The sequence below is a fragment of the Schistocerca americana genome, chromosome 1 (assembly GCF_021461395.2).
Source record: "Schistocerca americana isolate TAMUIC-IGC-003095 chromosome 1, iqSchAmer2.1, whole genome shotgun sequence".
Classification (NCBI taxonomy): Eukaryota; Metazoa; Arthropoda; class Insecta; order Orthoptera; family Acrididae; genus Schistocerca; species Schistocerca americana.
In genome coordinates, this window is record NC_060119.1 from 985,511,861 (window position 1) to 985,531,318 (window position 19,458).

Here is a 19,458-nt window from a genome sequence, read left to right on the forward strand (position 1 = left end):
TTGAAACGCAGTGTGGACTTCTACGGTGGTAGCGCATAGCAGATAAAGGACCGCTTGAAATTCCTGTGTGCATTGCAAAATGTCACTGAATGCCGAGAAACCTGCGCTATAGTGTAATAAACACTACCAAACACATTTTTAAACTTTTCAGCGTTAAATGCGGTCCAGTATTACGCACGCAGGAAGGGTAACTATGTGGACGTTTCGGCTATGAATAGAGGCCTGCACGTGTATGTGATATCTGCATCCACCCGCCTGGATAGTTCTGAGTGTTAAAGCGCCATTTCCGCCAGCGGATTAACGACCAGGGTCGGTGCGCCGACCAGCTTGGATTTGGTTTTCAGGTGGTTTCCCGCGTTCCAATAGTCGAATGCAGGGCTGCTGCCAAAGCCCCAGAACAGTTCCACGATTCGCTAACATTTAGAAAACTTTACCTCACTTTTACGTGAATGGCACTGCACGCAGGCAGTTGAGATGGACATATTCCGTCCCGGGGGTAACGGGTTGGTCACCCTATAAACTAATCATGCCAAATCCGTTCTACCCAGCGCCAACGAGGGACAAAGGCACAAGAAAAAGAAGGCAAAAAAGCGCAGATGGAATATATGCATCCACAAGTACCCGATCTGTATCTCTAAAGCTTTGGTCGCATACAGCGGTATTCAAATTTCGTTAGCGTCTTCAACAACCTCAGAGCCCTGCTGGATTAAATCAGCTGAAGTAATTACACCTGGCTTTGAAATTTTACTGTAAATTAACAGCTGGATGTGTCTGGGTATCAAATTGCACACATTTTGTGAGACCTGAGTTTCTCCCGGCATATACAATGTTCAAATAACTTACGGAAATGGGGCCGGGTGACGTCATCGACAACCGCCAATTTTTCGACAGCTGACCATCCTGTCATTTTCAAGGCAAAACTGCAGCAAGTGAACGCTGTACAAGGGAAAAAGCAACGCACTGGCATAGCTCTTGTTCGTGAAAGGATCCACTAAACTCGTCGAATTGTTTTCAAGGAATATTATTTCGACATCATTTAATAATTTCTTCAAAAACGTTGGCCTGTTTCTTGGGATTGGCTGAACGGTACTTCTTGGTCGTGGTCTGACTGCCCGGCATTTGGCGAAGGTTGGACGTTTCCGCGGCTGCGAGACTAATTCTATGTCTCGACGTTCTGTGATGAATCTCATGGAGATAGGTTTCCACTAGACAGCTTTATCTGTACTAGGGAAATTCTTAAATTTTGCAAAACGCCAAAGCATTTGTCAGTAGTTGATTTTATGAATTTTTCGAGTATACCCAGGAGTAATATAACGACAGCTGGGACGCTGCTTTACCTTCACTTACGGTAGAGTTGATCTGGTTATTGTTATTTTATCCGCGGACATGGGCAATGCAAAGCTTGTTATGACAAGCTGTTTTACATTAAAAACATGCAGTGTTTCTTATCTGATTCAGCATATCGCAGGCTCGGTGCTGGCCCCACAAAAAGTTTTAAAGAAGAGAAATAGCCTCCCGAAGAAAAGCTCCTTGTCGCAGGAGCCCATCAAGAGTCTTAATCCTTAGTGTGCTGCTCCCCCCTATCGGCATCCGAATATGCACAAAGAAGGGGTTACTCTTCGTCCAATAGTAACATTGTTGCTCCCACATATCGTGTAGAAAAACATCTTGCTACATTGTTGGCATCACTAGTTGGTCGGTATGAGTATCACACTACGAACTCTGCGGATTTGTTACGTCGATTACAGGGAATGCCTTTGAATGACTCTGATGTTCTGGTAAGTTTTGTTGTGGTCACTCCCTTCACTCGTGTTTCTCTGAGTGATTCGTTTGCTGTTAACTAAGGTTAGGTTTGGTATTGAATTTTAAAAAAAATCTTAATTCGACATATCTTGACTTCCAATTACTTTTTATTTAATAACCAGCTCTATGGGTGGACAGACGGAGCTGTGATGGGAATTTCGTTGTCACCTGTTACTGCAAATTCGTTTATGGAAGACTTCGAGAAACATGCCTTGGAGTCGGCAGCTATGTAATCCGTCTGGTTCTTTTTTTTTTTTCCAGATATTTAGACGATACTTTTCATGATGACGAACGAGATCTCCGACTTTTAGCTGCAGTGGGGCACTGAGCGAACCCAACCGCGACAGATCAAAATTTGTGCCGCATCGGTGGGCGAACCTGGATTTCCCGCTTTATGCAAGCGGTCGCGGCCGGCCGCTGTGGCCGAGCGGTTTAGGCGCTTCAGTCCGGAACCGCGCTGCTGCTACGGTCGCAGGTTCGAATCCTGCCTCGGGCATGGATGTGTGTGATGTCCTTAGGTTAGTTAGGTTTAAGTAGTTCTAAGTCTAGGGGACTGGTGACCTCAGATGTTAAGTCCCACAGCGTTTAGAGCCATGTGAACCAAGCGGTCGCTTTTACAGCCTCGGCCATCCGAGCACGCCCTGTGTGCGATCCAAATCTCTACGTTCCGCACGCTACAGAGTAGCGCTCCCTATCCGTTGATCCATTTGCTCGCAGCCTTAACTGTATTCCCGAAAGGGTTCGGATTCTGTCGGGCATCCGCAATGAAATATCGTAACGCCGTCTGGCTTACATTTATGGTATATGGGTTGTGTCGGTTCTTTCGGACATGTTGCTTGGCTTCTTGGCAGTGTGCATCTGAATCACTTTTTAGAACACCTGGATTCAATCCACCCGAATATTTGTTTCACGGTGGAGGTGGAAGACAATAGCTGCCTCGCCTTCCTCGATGTATGGGTTAGGAGTAACGTTGATAGTGCTTTTTGACGTGTTGTTTTTGTAGGAAGGCTATTCACACTGACTTGTATCTACAGGCTGATAGTTGTCACCATTCGGCACAACGTGAAGGGGGACTTCGTACCTTGGCTCACAGGGCCCTTGTCATTTCAAAAGCTGAGAGTTTGCCATTTTGTCACCTGAGTTAACCCATCTTGAGGTCACCGTTGGTCAGTATGGATATAGTGGAACACAGAAAAGGCGCGTGTTGTGCTGTCGACCAATCGTGCACCGGGTGAGTGATGCCTTACACAGGCAAGATTGGTCGTATCTTGCGGAAATATAACGTGAAATGTGATTCCTGACCTCCGTCTAAGATTATGGTCCTTTTAGGTTCCTTTAAGGATGATATTGTTTTGCACAAAGCGGGTGTCTACCGTATTTATTGTGGAATCCTGCTTTCTCCCTCGTCAAAGTATGTATGTATGTATGTACGTACACACACAAAAAAGTTTTGCATCACCTCGGTTCCGAGAGTTCCGGAACCTATACAGAAAATTGGAATAGAGATCAACATAAACATCATTTACTCCCTTTTTATTGCTCATGAAAACCACAAATTGCATGTTGTACCACCATACAGCGAGACCTTGAGAGGTGGTGGTCCAGACTGCTCTACACGCCGCTACCTCTAACACCCAGTAGCACGTCCTCTGGCATTGATGCATGCCTGTATTTGTCGTGGCATACTATCCACAAGTTCATCAAGGCACTGTTGGTCCAGATTGTCTCACTCCTCAGCGGCGATTCGGCACAGATCACGTCGTCCATAAACAGCCCTTTTCAACCTATCCCAGACATGTTCGACAGGGTTCATGTCAGGAGAACATGTTGGCCAATCTAGTCGAGCGATGTCGTTATCCTGAAGGAAGTCATTCACAAGATGTGCATGATGGGGACGCGAATTGTCGTCCATGAAGACGAATGCCTCGCCAGTATGCTGCCGATATGGTTGCACTATTGGCCGGAGGATGACATTCACGTATCGTACAGCCGTTACGGCGCCTTCCATGACCATCAGCGGCGTACGTCAGCCCCACGTAATGCCACCCCAAAACAGCAGGCAACCTCCACCTTGCTGCACTCGCTGGACAGTGTGTCTAAGGCGTCAGCCAGACCAGATTGCCTTCAAACACGTCTCCGACGAGTTCTGATTGAAGGCATGTGCGACACTCAACGGTGAACAGTGGTTTATTCGGCATGTTGTTGGGCCCATCTGTACCGCGCTGCAAGGTATCGTGGCTGCAAAGATGGACCTCGTCATGGACGTCAGGAGTGAAGTTGCTCATCATGCAGCCTATTGCGCACAATTTGAGTCGTAGCATGACGTCGTGTTGCTCCACGAAAAGCATTATTCAACATGGTGGCGTTGCCGTCAGGGTTCCTCCGAGCTATAATCCGTAAGTAGCGGTCATCCACTACAGTAGTAGCCCTTGGGCGGCCTGAGTGAGGCATGTAACCGACAGTTCCTGTCTCTCTGTACCTTCCCCATGTCCGAACAACATCGCTTTGGTTCACTCCGAGACGCCTGGACACTTCCCTTGTTGAGAGCCCTTCCTGGCACAAAGTAACAATATGGACGCGATCGAACCGCGGTATTGACCATCTATGCATGGTTGAACTACAGACGAGCCGTGTACTTCCTTCCTGGTGGAATGACTGGAACTGATCGGCTGTCGGACCCCCTCCGTCTAATAGGCGCTGCTCATGCATAGTTGTTTACATCTTTGGGGGGGGGGGGGGGGGTTAGTCACATCTCTGAACAGTCAAAGGGACTGTGTCTGTGATACAATATCCACAGTCAACGTCCATCTTCAGGAGTTCTGGGAACCGGGGTGATGTAAAACATTTTTTGATGTGTGTGTGTGTGTGTGTGTGTGTGTGTGTGTGTGTGATCTTTCCGGAATTGCTCTGCAAACCGACGTTTTAAATTCCCTTGCACAGCGTTTGCTAGCTGAAATTTTGTGGTGGCCTGTCGAAATACTGGCGATTGTTGACGACGTCACCCGTCTGCATTCGCGTAAGTTGTTTGCATAAATTTTATTTCTACATCTAAGAGAGACATGCAACACTATGATCGTTTGCTGTGTTTAAGGCATTCTTTATGCCAAGAAGCCTAGTACCTAATTTTTACATTACGTAATTGCTTTTTTCCCTGTCATAAGAAACTAACAAAATTTATGCCAAAATGTCAATTTACATTTAGTTGCTCCTACTTGCTTATAGCCACCATGGTTCACATATACAAAAAATTGTTGACGCAGTTCCTATAATTTTAATTCCCATGCAGTCTTCAGCAGCTGACTCGACTACAACAAAGTGTTGAGAGTTCAGAACATGTGCATCGCAGTCAGCGACCATGCTTTGCAGAATCCGTGAAGAATAAGATTTCAGCAAAAAAAAAAAAAAATCCAATAGATGCAGACTGCAAGTTTTCAGCTATCCTGCAACCGCCGCGTGGTGTCGCTTCATGCAGTCCTATACATCGATAGCAACTGATATTAGTAAATGAAAACCATATTATAATATCAACAGGATCCTTTGAACTGTAATATATTTACTTTTGCGGGTGCATTCGGCATTCGCGCAGACCCCTAGACATGGTCACTATTGTGTCTCATAGAAAGAAATACACTTGTTTTTTCGCTACTAACATTACACCTATACACCGTACTTAGCAGTAAGCATTAGACTCCACTTACCTCGCTCCATACGAGCATGGTCCCGAAGACGACCTGCAGACCGTCGAAGAAGTTGTCGCCGATGATTATGACGGTGGAGCCCCCGGACGTCCAGCCTTCGCTCGGACTGATGGCCTTGATGCAGGGGGTGGCTACGGGAAGGGGAGGGTACAAGCCTATGAGACAGGGGTGTACCACAGTGAGAGACGGCCGTCACAGGATAAGGATAAGGCGCCGCGCCTGGTACGGGACACCGGCTGCCGAGAGCCCTGGACACACCTCAAGAAGCTGTTGCCACGAGAGAATCTGGCGTCGGTGAGTTTAACGCTCCTCTCGATTAACTATCACGAACTTAGAATCTGTATTCAGTGAAGGCAGTCCAAAAGTGATCTTAGGCAGCATGCGACCCGTATGACAGAACAAACACATTTTCATATTAGCAGTAAATAAAAGCAACTCTTTTTAGACTTTGCGGTTCAGTTGTTCACAAACGGAAAGTAACACCTTATGGAAGCAATTTACTTAATTGTAAATGGAAACACATTTAAATGGTAACACTGAATGAGTTATACAGGGAATTGATTATCGTAAACAAGGCAGACAGAAGACCGTAAAACATCACAATAAGTGCCAAAGAAAATTGTCTTATGCTTCAGTATCGACGCTAAAAGTTAACTCGCTAACTGAAGTAGAAATCCGTGTGTTGTCATGTTTCACGAGTGCAAATGATGAGATAGACACTTTGCATTTTCTTGACTAAGAGCGAGCACTGTATCTAAAAAAGAAAAAAAAGAAAGGAAAGAAACTTATATTCAGGTAAACACTGCTAGAAACTGTCTTGTGTCAGTAGTAGTTGTAAACGTAGACAGCTCTATCTAGTAGCATCACTGAGGAGATGCACAGGATGCTCACTCCTTCTACGTTCTGACGCAACCATCGGCCAAGAAGCATAATGGGCTACTGAAAATAACTAAATAGTCGAAACGATTATAGTCAATACACAAACTTTGTGTGGACGTTGACTGATAACCGCTATAGTCAGATGAGCTCACGGACTCTCACCACCAACAACATGTATTTCCCTATCTGTATAAAGCATATAGAGCACATTTATACATTAGATTCAAATTTTTTTGCATTATTTTTCAGGTATGGATTGTTTAACTTCCCGATTATAGAAGGGTTTTACAAACTGGTATGCAAAACTGGAAATAGAAACGAAATTATCATGACGCGCTCGGGGAATAATTCATATAACGCTAAAATGTTCTGTGAAATGATTTCTCTAAAAGTAATAAATAAAAGAGATTACAGAAATATTTGACGTGTCTTGGAATGATGCTCTAAATCATGTAACAGCAAATGAGGGGCGTAAAATATTTTTTTGTGTATTTTATTTCTTCCTATTAGGCGAAATTTTTCACAAAACATTTAAACGATTTTTTCATTTTTTTAAATTTACAAACTTAGCTCAGAAAGAATGACTCTAATATATTTAAATATCGATCGACATTCCATTATTATTAAGAGTATACAGATCAGTAGAAACCAGAGACGATTAAAACTATGCTGTAACATGATATTTATTTTACTTTTTCAACATGAAAAAAATAATTTCACAATTTCTACACCAATCTAACTTTTTATACGCAAAATAGCTAGGCCTTGAAGAGGTGAGGTTTTTGACACTTCATTTACATAGTTAGCAGCATCTGTTCGTGGCATACTTCAATTTACACTCAAGTCGCTAGTTAAGTATTCCTTCATTGCCACGATATTACCAAGCTTGACCTCATGGTGGCCAATTTGAAACACCGTTTCTCTGTTTCCCCTTTCTGCTGGGCTACAAAACTTTGGACAACAATTTTCCCTCAGATCACTAACAAATCTGTTTACTTTCAAGTAATTAAATCTGGTCAGTTTGATACCTGATTTGTTCATTTCCCACTCTTCGTCTGGCTATGAAAATTGGGACAAAAATCAGTTGTGCAATTTCTAAATAGACGTATTTTCTCGCTGCTCAAAGATTTGACCAATAAGGTTTGAATTAATTAACATAATTACGTTGTAGCCAAGGTATGTGACCAGGGAGGCTGCCTGCTAACGTGGAATTGTAAAAGTACAGTGGAAAATCAACGTTATAGCTAAAAACTTGACAAAAGGAAAAAATGCGGAAAGTCACTTATCTCTTGAATTTATTTGCTTATTAAGTGAAAGAATGAAACTAGATTTCAAATTCGTCGTTCCTGTGTTATACCGCTGATGTAAACCTCGAATTCATGATTAAAAACATCCAGTCAGGGAAGCTGCCACCTGTCTTTAGTCAGCCTCTTCATTATAGTGTTTTTCAAGTAATTGTTCCTAAATTTTGTCTCTACATAAGACATTAACTAGTATAATCTATTTTCTGCTTTTTATGTATTGTTTGTGTACTGCTAAATGGTCATTATAATCAATATGTGTAGTAATGACCTGTTATGGTAAATTAAAAAAAAAAAAAATCATCTGCTAATAGTGTCGAAGGAATTCTGAAGCACGTTTGCTAGGGGAACCTCTTATTATGGATGATGATAGTTGTAGAACGAGTAATTTCTACAAATAAAAGAATGAGAACCGTAATTTCGAGATCCCGAGATGGCTTTCCTTTTAAACAGAACATTCGGATCCGCTCTTCTCGGTAATCTAACGTCGGTAACTTCGTTCCGTAGGATGCGTACTGGTTCCCTAACTATGGCTGGCAGTTATTTTCGGAAGCCATAATCCATCGGCCGCCAGCTATGGCCGGCGGCGTCGTCTCCATAGCAACGGCTCGCCCACCCCTCCTCGCCCCCACAACGGCCGCTCCCCTAGCGTTTCCGGCGCGCAGGAAGCATTGTCGGCCTAGTCTGCAGGTCGTCGGCACTTGCGTTTCAAGCCAGCAGCCATTTCATTTTCAGTACTGGCAGGTACAAACTTATTATCACTACACTGCGCTTTCCTTAAGGCAGTTGTACGGTTTAGAATTGGACGGCAATTAGTTGATTGTGCTGTACGAGAGAGAAGACATTTGCGTCTACGAATATTAGTCGAATGGCATTGTACTCTGCCGTGAGATCTGTCACAGATCGTCAACTAATCTGCTCTGCAGAGCGCATAAGTCTGAGACCTCCACATTGTGTCATGATGCATGGACGTCCAGCACCTTGTCGCCTACTCGTGGTATCACTGTCCTTCAACAACTTCACATAGATGCAAACGAGAGTAGCACGAGAACAGCCGACCAACTTCGTCGCTTCCGAGATGCTCGTTTCGAGGCGCCAGTACATACTCCGCTCTTTGTTCCAGTCGCTTATGTCAGTGGACATCCCCATTTCTGGCCCGTACTGTCGCTAGAATGGTTTCCTATTCGTCTCTGCTCTCTTTATATACTTACCTTAACGGACTACGTGTACGCAACGCCTGAGGCGACACAGAATCTGCTGGTGGGCAGAAGTCATAATATTTTAGCCCATCAGTGTGTATTCGCATATGACCGGTTTTAACCCTATTAAAAGATCATTTTCAGATCAATGTGAGGTAATGAGGTCCTCGTCTAATTGTTGACTATGGGTTGACACTAACTTAGTTGGTGATAATGCACGGTTCATAACGGTACAAACACCCCAGTGTCGTACATTGATATGAAGATAGTAGTTTTATAAGGTTGATCTCGGCCATGTACAAATATTTATGTGATCCGTTTATATATTGCTTCCGGATATAAATAAACAACATTAAGAAGCATAGCAACCACAAACGACATCATACCGATTTTAATGTTCCCATCGCAATTAATTCTGTAAATGATGCCTAGCTCGTAACATGCGTATACTGGACGCGTCCTGTTACTTTCGTACCATTAAACGCTTTCCTGTTTTCAAACTTACAAATTTCTGTTACATGAAACGAAGTAACTGCAGCGCCTCTGTTTAGTTTATGTTAGCTTTTGCAGCACTGACAGCGTAACAACTTACTCAGTACTGTGTCGGTTGTCATGTTTTCCCCAGCCATTGTTTTCAGTGAGTGTACCTAACTTGAGGAAACGGGTTTAGGTTATGCTTAAAAGCCTGTGCAGTGTAAATGGAAACACAAAAACCTTGCAAGTAACATTAGTTGTTTTAACTAGGAACCGCCCGAGAGGAACAGACTTTATAACAATTGGTCGATCGGAAGTAATAAAGCCTGCAACGAAGTTCACTGATCTGAAATTGGTGATGAATTTATAATATGTTCTCTTGTCTGTAGAAACCAAATGGCGGAAAAAATTACTGTATATCGTCGAGCCATACAGAGGTTATAGAAATCTACCAAATTTCAAACTGACTTGTATGTTAGGCAACACAGTCATTTACGACGTAACAAGGTCTTTGTGTGGCAGAGCCAATTGTGAAATAAATGAAGAAGAGGCACAAGATTCGTGAAGAGCGTCAGGGAGTAGTACGCTGGACGACCAACGTGCAGTTGTACTAATGTCGCTGACGTGTATGGGGTGAGACAACCTTACTAACTAAGGTAGGGCCCTACCTACAGGTTACGACGCAAAAACGACGGCAAATCAAGACATTAAATGAACAAAGCTAATTATGGTAGGCAGAGATTTTATTAAAACTGAATGTTTCACCGACACGCGTTGCATAAATTTAATTTCCATTAAACCGCGTCAATAAATTGTCTCTATACGTTTGTGTTCTCTCTCTTTACTCTATCTGTATTACACACATCTTGGAACGCCTTTGAAATTTAATATTCCGCTAGCACATAATTTCTGCATTATTGTTTCTAATGAGAACATCAATCACTGTTTACCGATAGGAGGAAAAAGTAACGAGTTTCTATGATGCGTGAGGCACTCTTACAGCGGAATAAGATTTATTTTACTTTTACTTATTAATGTAGCCATTTTAATGCACTGATTATTACTGATTTACTTATTTATTTTACGTGTCCACGACTTAGGTAACACAAAATAATAAAAACAAAGTACAATAAATAAAAATACAAAAGAGTAAAACAAATTAATAACTAATTCTGCAAGACACTACTGATTTTCTATTAGATGGGCAGTAAGCTCCAGACCTGCTGTCTTGGTGGCCGTATCACTTGCTGTGTTTAGGTCCTATGCTGTTGAAGGATCGGATAGGTTTCTGCAGACCAGGAGATGTTGTGGATCCTCCAGGTCACAACACTCACTGAACTCGTCTTCACTCATGAATCTGCACTTCCTGAGGTTTAGCATCGTGCACTCATGTCCTGACTCGGTTTAGTGCTTTCCATGTCACGCACGCCAGATGAAATCCCGTGGCAGGTTCCTCTTTGACGTTCTCCTCAACCCACTCTCTTTATGAATTTTGCCACAGCTCTGTCCGTCGAGTTCCAGCTGCTGATGAAATTGCTGACGTTGTGCGATTGAAGCTCCTTCTTGACCTTAACGTAGGTTTTTGTGGTTCATGTTCGAACAGGGCGTGTCTGTGATCGATTTCCTGCTCCTTTTTCTCCATTTCTGCGGGTGTCAGATGGTGCTGTACTTATAATTTGATAAATTTTTGTGCCAGGAGATGGTTATAGGCAGCCTGTCACAATGCATCCAGTTTCATTCAACGCTGTATGCACTGTTTGTGGAATTTCGGCACACTGGTGCTGCATATTCCGTTGTACAAAAGCCTAATTGCAAGGCATATGTACGGAAGACGTTTGGCTGTGCGACGTAGGTGGTGGCAGTAAGTTTACGTATGATGTTGTTCCGGGCGGATAATTTTTGCTTTGTTTCTTGGCAATGATTTTTGAATGTGAGACTACGCTCCAACTTCACTCCTTATTTTGCAGTATCGCAGTGCCATACTAATTTGTATATGTTTCTTTTAAATTAGAGGGTATTATTCGTAAGCACGATCTCAGAATCCTGATACACAATTTCGGTCACTTTCGAGGCATGATTCTGCTACTTTACCAGCGGCAGTTTTTCAGAGTATGGGCTACGTGTGTATAGGAAAGACCCAGAGCGTAACAAAGTACAATTTCCGTTGGGCATTTCCTTGAGATATGCTAGTTTTCCTGCAGGACATTCGACACCAGTGTATTATTTTACATTCTTATTCTGCGACCAGATAAAAAGCAACTAACGTCTATATTGTCGCTGTAACCCAATCTTCCTTGGAAATTTAAGCCTAGGAAACAAATTTTTGGGCAATACGTTTCAGTCTGTAAACCGGGCGTTAAAAAAATACTTACTGTCAGTCGAAGAAACGTCTTTTGTGGTAAATATTGGATGTCCTAACTAACGGGAAAAAATCGCAATACCAGGAAGGAGCTGTGCGACATAAACGGACACTGGTAGGCATGTTTCAAAATCCTAAAGATGATGATTCGCACCATAAGCGGAGCTAGTAGCGCCGCTATGAGGATGTAAATCGAGTTTGTTTTAAATACACGCTGTAACGGTCGTGAGCGTTGAGGTTGGACGTTGTGAGCTGGTGTCAGTCAGCAATTCCTTTAAGACGTCAAAGTCGCCACTATTAACAACTCACTCATTCGTGAAATAGAGCTACGGAAAGCTAATTATTCTTTCCTAGGTATTCTAGAAAGACTTGGCAGGATTGTAGCCACTGTACATGATTGCTGGCGGTGATGGTCACGAAAATGTACTATCGCAAGGAGACTGGACTCCGAACGGTCGGTGGTATTACCGAGAGGGGGAACAATCGTGTTCGGCGTAGGGTTCTGGCGCGTCTGCCACAGCAATTTTAGTTGCAGTTGGAATCACAGTGACACAACTGTTACAAATCGGTTACTTCAAGGACAGCTCCGAGCAGACGCTCTCTAACGTGGATTCCACCGACCCGAAACCACCACCATAGTTCTGTGGTGTCAGGCGGGACATTGGAGTGCAGGGTGAAGGTCTGTTGTTGTTTCCGATGAAAACTGGTTCTGCCTCGGTGCCTGTGATGCCCGTGCGTTGGTCTGAAGGAGGCCAGCCGAGGGCCTGCAACCAACCTGTCTACATGCTAGACACACTGGACCTATACCTGGAGTTATGGTGTGGGGTGCGATTTCGTATGACAGCAAGTGCACCCTTGTGGTTATCCCAAACACGCTGACTGCAAATTTGTACGTCAGCTTGGTGATTCGACCTGTTGTGCTGCCATTCGTGAAAAGCACCCTAGGGAATGTTTTCCAACAGTATAACGCTCGCCCAGATACCGCTGTTGTAACCCAATATGCTGTACAGAGCGTCGTCATGTTGCCTTGGCCTGCTCGATCACATGTCTGCAATCGAACAGATACGGGACATCATGGGTTGACAAATCCAGCGTCATCCACAAACAGCATTATCCGTTCCTGTGTGCAACAGGCTTGGAATCCATCCCGCAATCTAACATCTGGCACCTGTATAACACAAGGCATACACATTTGCATGCTTTAATTCAAAATTCTGGCGGTTACACGGGTTGTTAACCACCAGCATTCCACATTTGCAATGGCTTCTCTCGCACTTACATTACCTAGTGACCTTTGGAATGTTATGCATTTAAATATGTCACCCAGACAAATGTATTCCCAAAATTTCATTACTTTACGTTAGTTATTTTTTAGCGTTGCGATTTTTTCTTTCTGTGTATAAAATACAACAAAAGTATATTTCAGTCAAGAACATAACGTAGTGCCAGCGTCTTACAGGAAGCAACATAGAGTTATTCCTTCAGTCAAAGAGCAATTTTGGTGGAACTGTTTGTTTGCTGAACCGTTGTTGTGTGTCTCGGTATTGTTAGTTGTCAAGGAGGGTACGAAGGTTGAAATACAGGGGAGAATTGCAGCGGCAGGTTGATACAGAATGTGTACAGAGCAGTTCACGGACGCCATAGTGATGGCAAGCAGCAGACGTGGGGCCTCCGCGTGCTGTTGACGTCTCCCAGTACGCATGCGGCGGCGGCGGACTCCGGCGCCGATGAGTGGCCGCTGCTGGAGGGAGGCGTCCGGGGGCGGCGGATGAGATTGGATGGGGGCGGTAGTGCGGCGGGACGCACGTCACTCTATGGCCACCCAAATCCATCGGCTAACAGAAAGAAACACGCGGCGGCCGAGAGAAATCAGTAAGGGCGCCAGCAGCCGGGCGCCGGGGAAGGACACCGCGCCGATCGATAAGAATGTCCCGGCCGGGAAGGAGGCGCCGAGGGATTGGCGCCGCCCACCGCCCGCCGTCGCCCACCGCCGCCCCGGATGAAAGGACTTTACGAGCGGCAAAAGTAATGAGGTCCTTTCAGACGTCCCGCACCGCTGTGGCGCTGCCGGCCTCCCTTGTCTCGCCGCGGAGCCAGCGCGGAAAAAGGAAGTGTCTGCGCCCGCAGCGTCGACGTATGCAATCCGCGCGACGACTTCGCCGCGTGGCCGGCCTGCCGCTCATCACGACTCGCCACCTCCCGCAGGCAGCCGCGGGGCCGGCGCACGCAGTTCAGTCTACGGCTGCACCGCACCAGACTGTAAACAAGCCTCTCCGCTGACGTCTGGTCGTCAGCCTCTGATTTGATGCAACTCTCCACGCTAGTCTGCCCTGTACGAGGCTTTTTTCATATCCACAGACCTACGCACCTTACATCCATTTGAACCTGTTACTGCATTCAAGTCTAGCTCTCTCTCTCTCTCTCTCTCTCTCTCTCTCTCTCTCTACCTCCCACTCTCCATTACTAAATTAACAATTTCTTGATACCTCAGCGTGTTTCCTATCAACCAATCACTTCTTTAATCAACTTGTGTCACAAAACTCTTTCCTCAGTATCTCCATTCACCATCACTTCATTAGCACAATATACTCTTTCCGGGAGATCCTCAGCTGTTGCTAAAATTTTTCATCGTTAATAAATCCGCTCCAATTTTACTTCACAAATTCTTTATTCGGATGAACTTGTACATATGACCAGGATTACAGGATGTAAATCCCAATCTCAGGTGCTAAAAAAACAAAAAAAAAGCAAATTTATCAAGAAGCATGTGAGACCCTGCGCGGGTGAGGCATGCCTCAAGATATACTCTGATATTCACATTTACATGAGGCCTGTTAACGTTAATTAATTTTGTGAAGAACCTTCATTAGGTTTTCCTTTTTTTATTTTTTTGTAGCCCCTATAAATGAGATTTACGTCTTGAAAACCGGGTCGTTTGTACGATTTTATCCGAATAGACGATTTGTCAAGACATCTGGAGCAGATTTATGCATCATAAAAAACCTCTTCATTAGTTACTCAGTTTGCCCATCCAACTGTCAGCATTCTTCTGTGACACTACAGCTCAGATATTTTTATCATTTTCGTGTTTCTATTCATTATCGTCTGGACTGTCAATGGCAAGGAAAGCATTTCTGAAGAAGAGAAATTTGTTAACTCTCATATAGATTTAAGTGTTAGAAGTCTTTTGTGATGGTTATTTGCTGGAGTGTAGCCATCAATGGAAGTGAAATATGGACGCTAAATAGTTAGGCAAGCAAAGAATATAGTATTTTGAAATGATCACCAACTCAGTACTGGAAGAAAGAATGACGCGTTAAAATCGTAGAGGGAAACCAAGAGATGAATACAGTAAGCAGATTCTCAAGGACGTAAATGGTTCAAATGCCTCTGAACACCATGGGACTCAACTGCTGAGGTCATCAGTCCCCAAGAACTTAGAACTACTTAAACCTAACTAACCTAAGGAAATCACACTCATCCATGCCCGAGGCAGGATTCGAACCTGCGACCACAGCAGTCGCGCGGTTCCGGACTGAAGCGCCTAGAACCGCTCAGTCACCGCTGCCGGCTGAAGGACGTAAGTTGCAGTAGTTATTACGAGATGAATAGGCTTGCACAGGATAGAGTAACATGGAGAGATTGATCAAACCAGTCTTCGGACTGAATACAACAACATCAGCTGATTTACAAGTTCTTTCCTGTCACAGAATTCAAAAGCCGCTGGCAAACCTTAAAGTTCAAATGGTTCAAATGGCTCTGAGCACTATGGGGCTCAACTGCTGAGGTTATTAGTCCCCTAGAACTTAGAACTAGTTAAACCTAACTAACCTAAGGACATCACAAACATCCATGCCCGAGGCAGGATTCGAACCTGCTACCGTAGCGGTCTTGCGGTTCCAGACTGGAGCGCCTTTAACCGCACGGCCACTTCGGCCGGCAAACCTTAAAGTCTTTATTTCTTCACGATGAAGTATAATCGCCCTTAAAAAAATTCTCCTCAGTTTCTTTTATTGCTTGCTGAGTGTGTGGTAACATGATCAATGCTAACCGCTGATGCAGTGATTCGTTGAGGACCAACGGCGGACCACAACACACTATGTGCCCGATGTGCCACAAGACGATCTGCGTGTCGTTTGTCGCTAAGCATTCGGCACTGCAGGTATATTAGAAGCTGGTTACAAATGTAATCGCCGGCCGAAGTGGCCGTGCGGTTAAAGGCGCTGCAGTCTGTAACCGCAAGATCGCTACGGTCGCAGGTTCGAATCCTGCCTCGGGCATGGATGTTAGTGGTGTCCTTAGGTTAGTTAGGTTTAACTAGTTCTAAGTTCTAGGGGACTAATGACCTCAGCAGTTGAGTCCCATAGTGCTCAGAGCCATTTGAACCATTTGAACAAATGTAATCATTATCAGACAAAGTAAATTATAACCACTATTTCAGACATATTGCAAGATGTTTATTCCTAGTGCACGAAAATGGCGATTCCGGACATGATGTTTCTTATCCCCAGTGTCTTAAAACGAGAATTCAGAAGAACTCGGCGTAATTTATTACGTGTATGTTGAGCTTTTGGTTGCACATATGTGCAGCGTTAAGTTGACAAAATAGGTTTGAGCATTACCGAACCGAAATAGTTGCTAGAATAGGTACTACACAATTAAACTCTTTTGTTGAAAAGTCTACAGTTACATCTGGGAGTAGGTTTCAGAGCTATACACCTCACAATCCTAAGGTACAGTATTGTTTATGTTGTGAAAGAACCCTCAAAGACGTGCTTGAGGGTACTGACAGAATCAAAAGTTTTCTGACCAAATGGTATGGTTAAAAACGCCCTTAAAAGAAAGTTGTAGGTTATCTTCCTGTATTTGACAGCAATTTCTAAATACTCAAACAAAGCCTGATAAATAATATTCAGACCCAGTGGAAGAAAAAATTACACATCGTGACACGTCGAGGGAGGTGCACACAGTTGCGAAATCTTGACGTGGTATTTCTGATAGCCAGGCACCAATCAGACATATCTACAGTTTTCTGTAATAGGTTCCTAAACAGAAACAGTAGTCCAAGCTCGGGAACTGCAACAGAAAACTCAACCCAACGGATGGCAGAAAATTATCTTTATTTACTCAGTATCTCATGTTAGTGACTATCGGGGAAATGTGGAACAGCAATTACAAGCTGCTATACGAATTTTAACAACTGTATGTTAAAATCTGTTGTTGTAATCTACCCGGTAAGTCCTTTTTTTCAGTTTGGCTGAGCACTTCGTACGACTAGAAAACCTTGCTTGATGTTCTCTTATCCTACTCGGAGATTTCTATGATGAATCGGAATGGATGAAAGGTCCACTCGAATTATAAAAGAGGTTAACATTTGACCAAACAAAGTTTGATATTACATAATCGAAAAGTGCTTCCAGGACTATTCAATTCGACACTGCACTCGTTAACTTAAGACAAGGACTCTGACAGCGGGAGTCGGCAACCCATCGATCAAAAGGCGGTCCGACCAGAACGATATGAAACACGCCCCTCTATGTTTACGCTTTACTGAAATATCTTAACGTGCTTAAAGTAGCAACTGACTCAAAATACATAAATGTGTGGGGTCATCCACATGAGAACTAAAAGGACTCCGTTAAATTTCGGTTACACGGTGAATCACACAAATCTAAAGGCTATGGATTACAATTACGAACAACTTAAATTGGAACTATCGCATACGTAATGTTGTGAGGACGGCGAATAAAAGACTACGTTTTATTGGCGGGACGCTTTGAAAATGAAACACGTCTACTAATGAGACTGCAAATACTATACTTGTCCGTCTTCTTCTGGAACATTGCTGCGCAGTGAGGGATTCGCATCCGTTAGGACTGAAGGAAGCCATCGAAAAAGTCCAAAGAAGGGCAGCCCGCTTTGTACGAGGGGCGTTCAATAAGTAATGCAACACTTGTTTTTCTGAAAGCAGGTTGGTTTTAGTCAGGATTCCAATAAACTATAGTATTTCCCACTTGTTTGGCTGCAAAATCCTATTTTTCAACACAATCGCCGTTCAAAACGACTACCTTACGCCACCTTACGGCGAGGGCCGTATGCCTGCACGGTACCATTGGCGCCAACATCGAGCTGCATCAATAACCTCCCCATCATCCACGTAGCGCATCACGTGGGCCAAACAGGTGGAAGTCGGAAGATGCGAGATCCGTGCTGTAAGGTGGATGAAGAAGAACAAGGTTTGTGAGCAGACTTGTGTAAGGCCTTGCTTAATCAAGGAGAAGAAGGAGTTTGTTTGCATTTTTGTGGCGTCAAACACGCTGAAGTCGTTTCTTCAACTTCCTGATGGTAACATAATGCACTTCAGGGTTTATCGTTGCACATTTAGGGGCGATATAAAACATAGTAACCCATTCAGAGTCCCAGAAGACCCTTTGAATTTTTTTTCCGAGGAGAGGTAGTGTGGCACCACTCCATGGATTGCTCTTTTGTTCCCGGTTCGAAATGATGAACCCAAGTTTCATCATTTGTAACGATGTTCGACAAAAAATTGTCCCGATCATGCCGGCCGTGGTGGCCAAGCGGTTAAAGGCGCTACAGTCTGGAACCGCGCGGCCGCTACGGTCGCAGGTTCGAATCCTGCCTCGGGCATGGATGTGTGTGATGTCCTTAGGTTAGTTAGGTTTGAGTAGTTCTAAGTTCTAGGGGACTGATGACCTTAGAAGTTAAGTCCCATAGTGCTCAGAGCCATTTGAACCATTTAAAAAAAAAAAAAAAAAAAAAAAAAAAAAACTGTCCCGATCAGCCACGTAACGCGCAAGCAATTCCGCACAGATTGTCCTTTGTTTGTCTTTAATTTATTCTGTTAGGCGCTGAGGAACCGAGCTGGCACACACATTTGAGTATCCCAAGCAGTGACGAGTGTGTCAGCACTACCAATAGAGACGTCCAAATGAAAAAAAATGGTTCAAATGGCTCTGAGCACTATGGGACTCAACTTCTGAGGTCATTAGTCCCCTAGAACTTAGAACTTAGAACTAGTTAAACCTAACTAACCTATGGACATCACATACATCCATGCCCGAGGCAGGATTCGAACCTGCGACCGTAGCAGTCGCGCGGTTCCAGACTGAGCGCCTAGAACCGCCGTCCAAATGAGCAGCGATGTCTTTGATTGCGATCCTTCGATCACTTCGAATGAGAGTGTACGCACATTCCTACACTGCAGGTTTCACAGCTATGTGCAGCCAGCTAGCGCGTGGGAGATCGGACAGGTTTGCGCGACCTGGTAACTATAATGACAGACGCCCCGCGCAACGATTCACTCTGTCTCTGTCACTCAGTCACAGTTCTCTGTTTGGAACGCACATCTGCTACAGGTGCCATTTCGAGGGCTTTGCCGCTCCGCCTATCGGAATTTCATGAAACTATAGCGGTTGAAGCGGCAACATTCAACGTTATCCAGTAACAAATTCCGCATTTTTTCAAGATGTATGCCGAGAAAAACGGCAAGAGGAGAACCACAGAAAATTTGCCGCAGACAGCGACAACAATTCTTAAAAACATGCTATAACGTACAATAAATAAGGTAGTATGAAAGTATCCACAGAAAACTATATTCAAAAACCAAACAGTAAAAATGTAATAAAGTGTTACAGTGTTTATATAACTGTGCTATTTCTGCAAGTTTTAGATTTAAAGAACCAACTGATGATGACGACATTTGTAGCTGAAATTAGTTTTGGGAA

At 44.0% G+C, this 19,458-nt stretch overlaps 1 protein-coding gene across 1 annotated transcript in view; it reads right to left on the reverse strand.

Annotated features, from left to right (window-relative positions):
- LOC124595787 (transcription factor collier) overlaps nt 1–19,458 on the reverse strand; it is a 480,633-nt gene that overhangs the window by 39,490 nt on the left and 421,685 nt on the right. Inside the window, exon 9 of the mRNA XM_047134679.1 lies at nt 5,502–5,656. Within this exon, the coding sequence (XP_046990635.1) occupies nt 5,502–5,656 (155 nt within the window). The remainder of the gene's footprint in view (nt 1–5,501; nt 5,657–19,458) is intronic.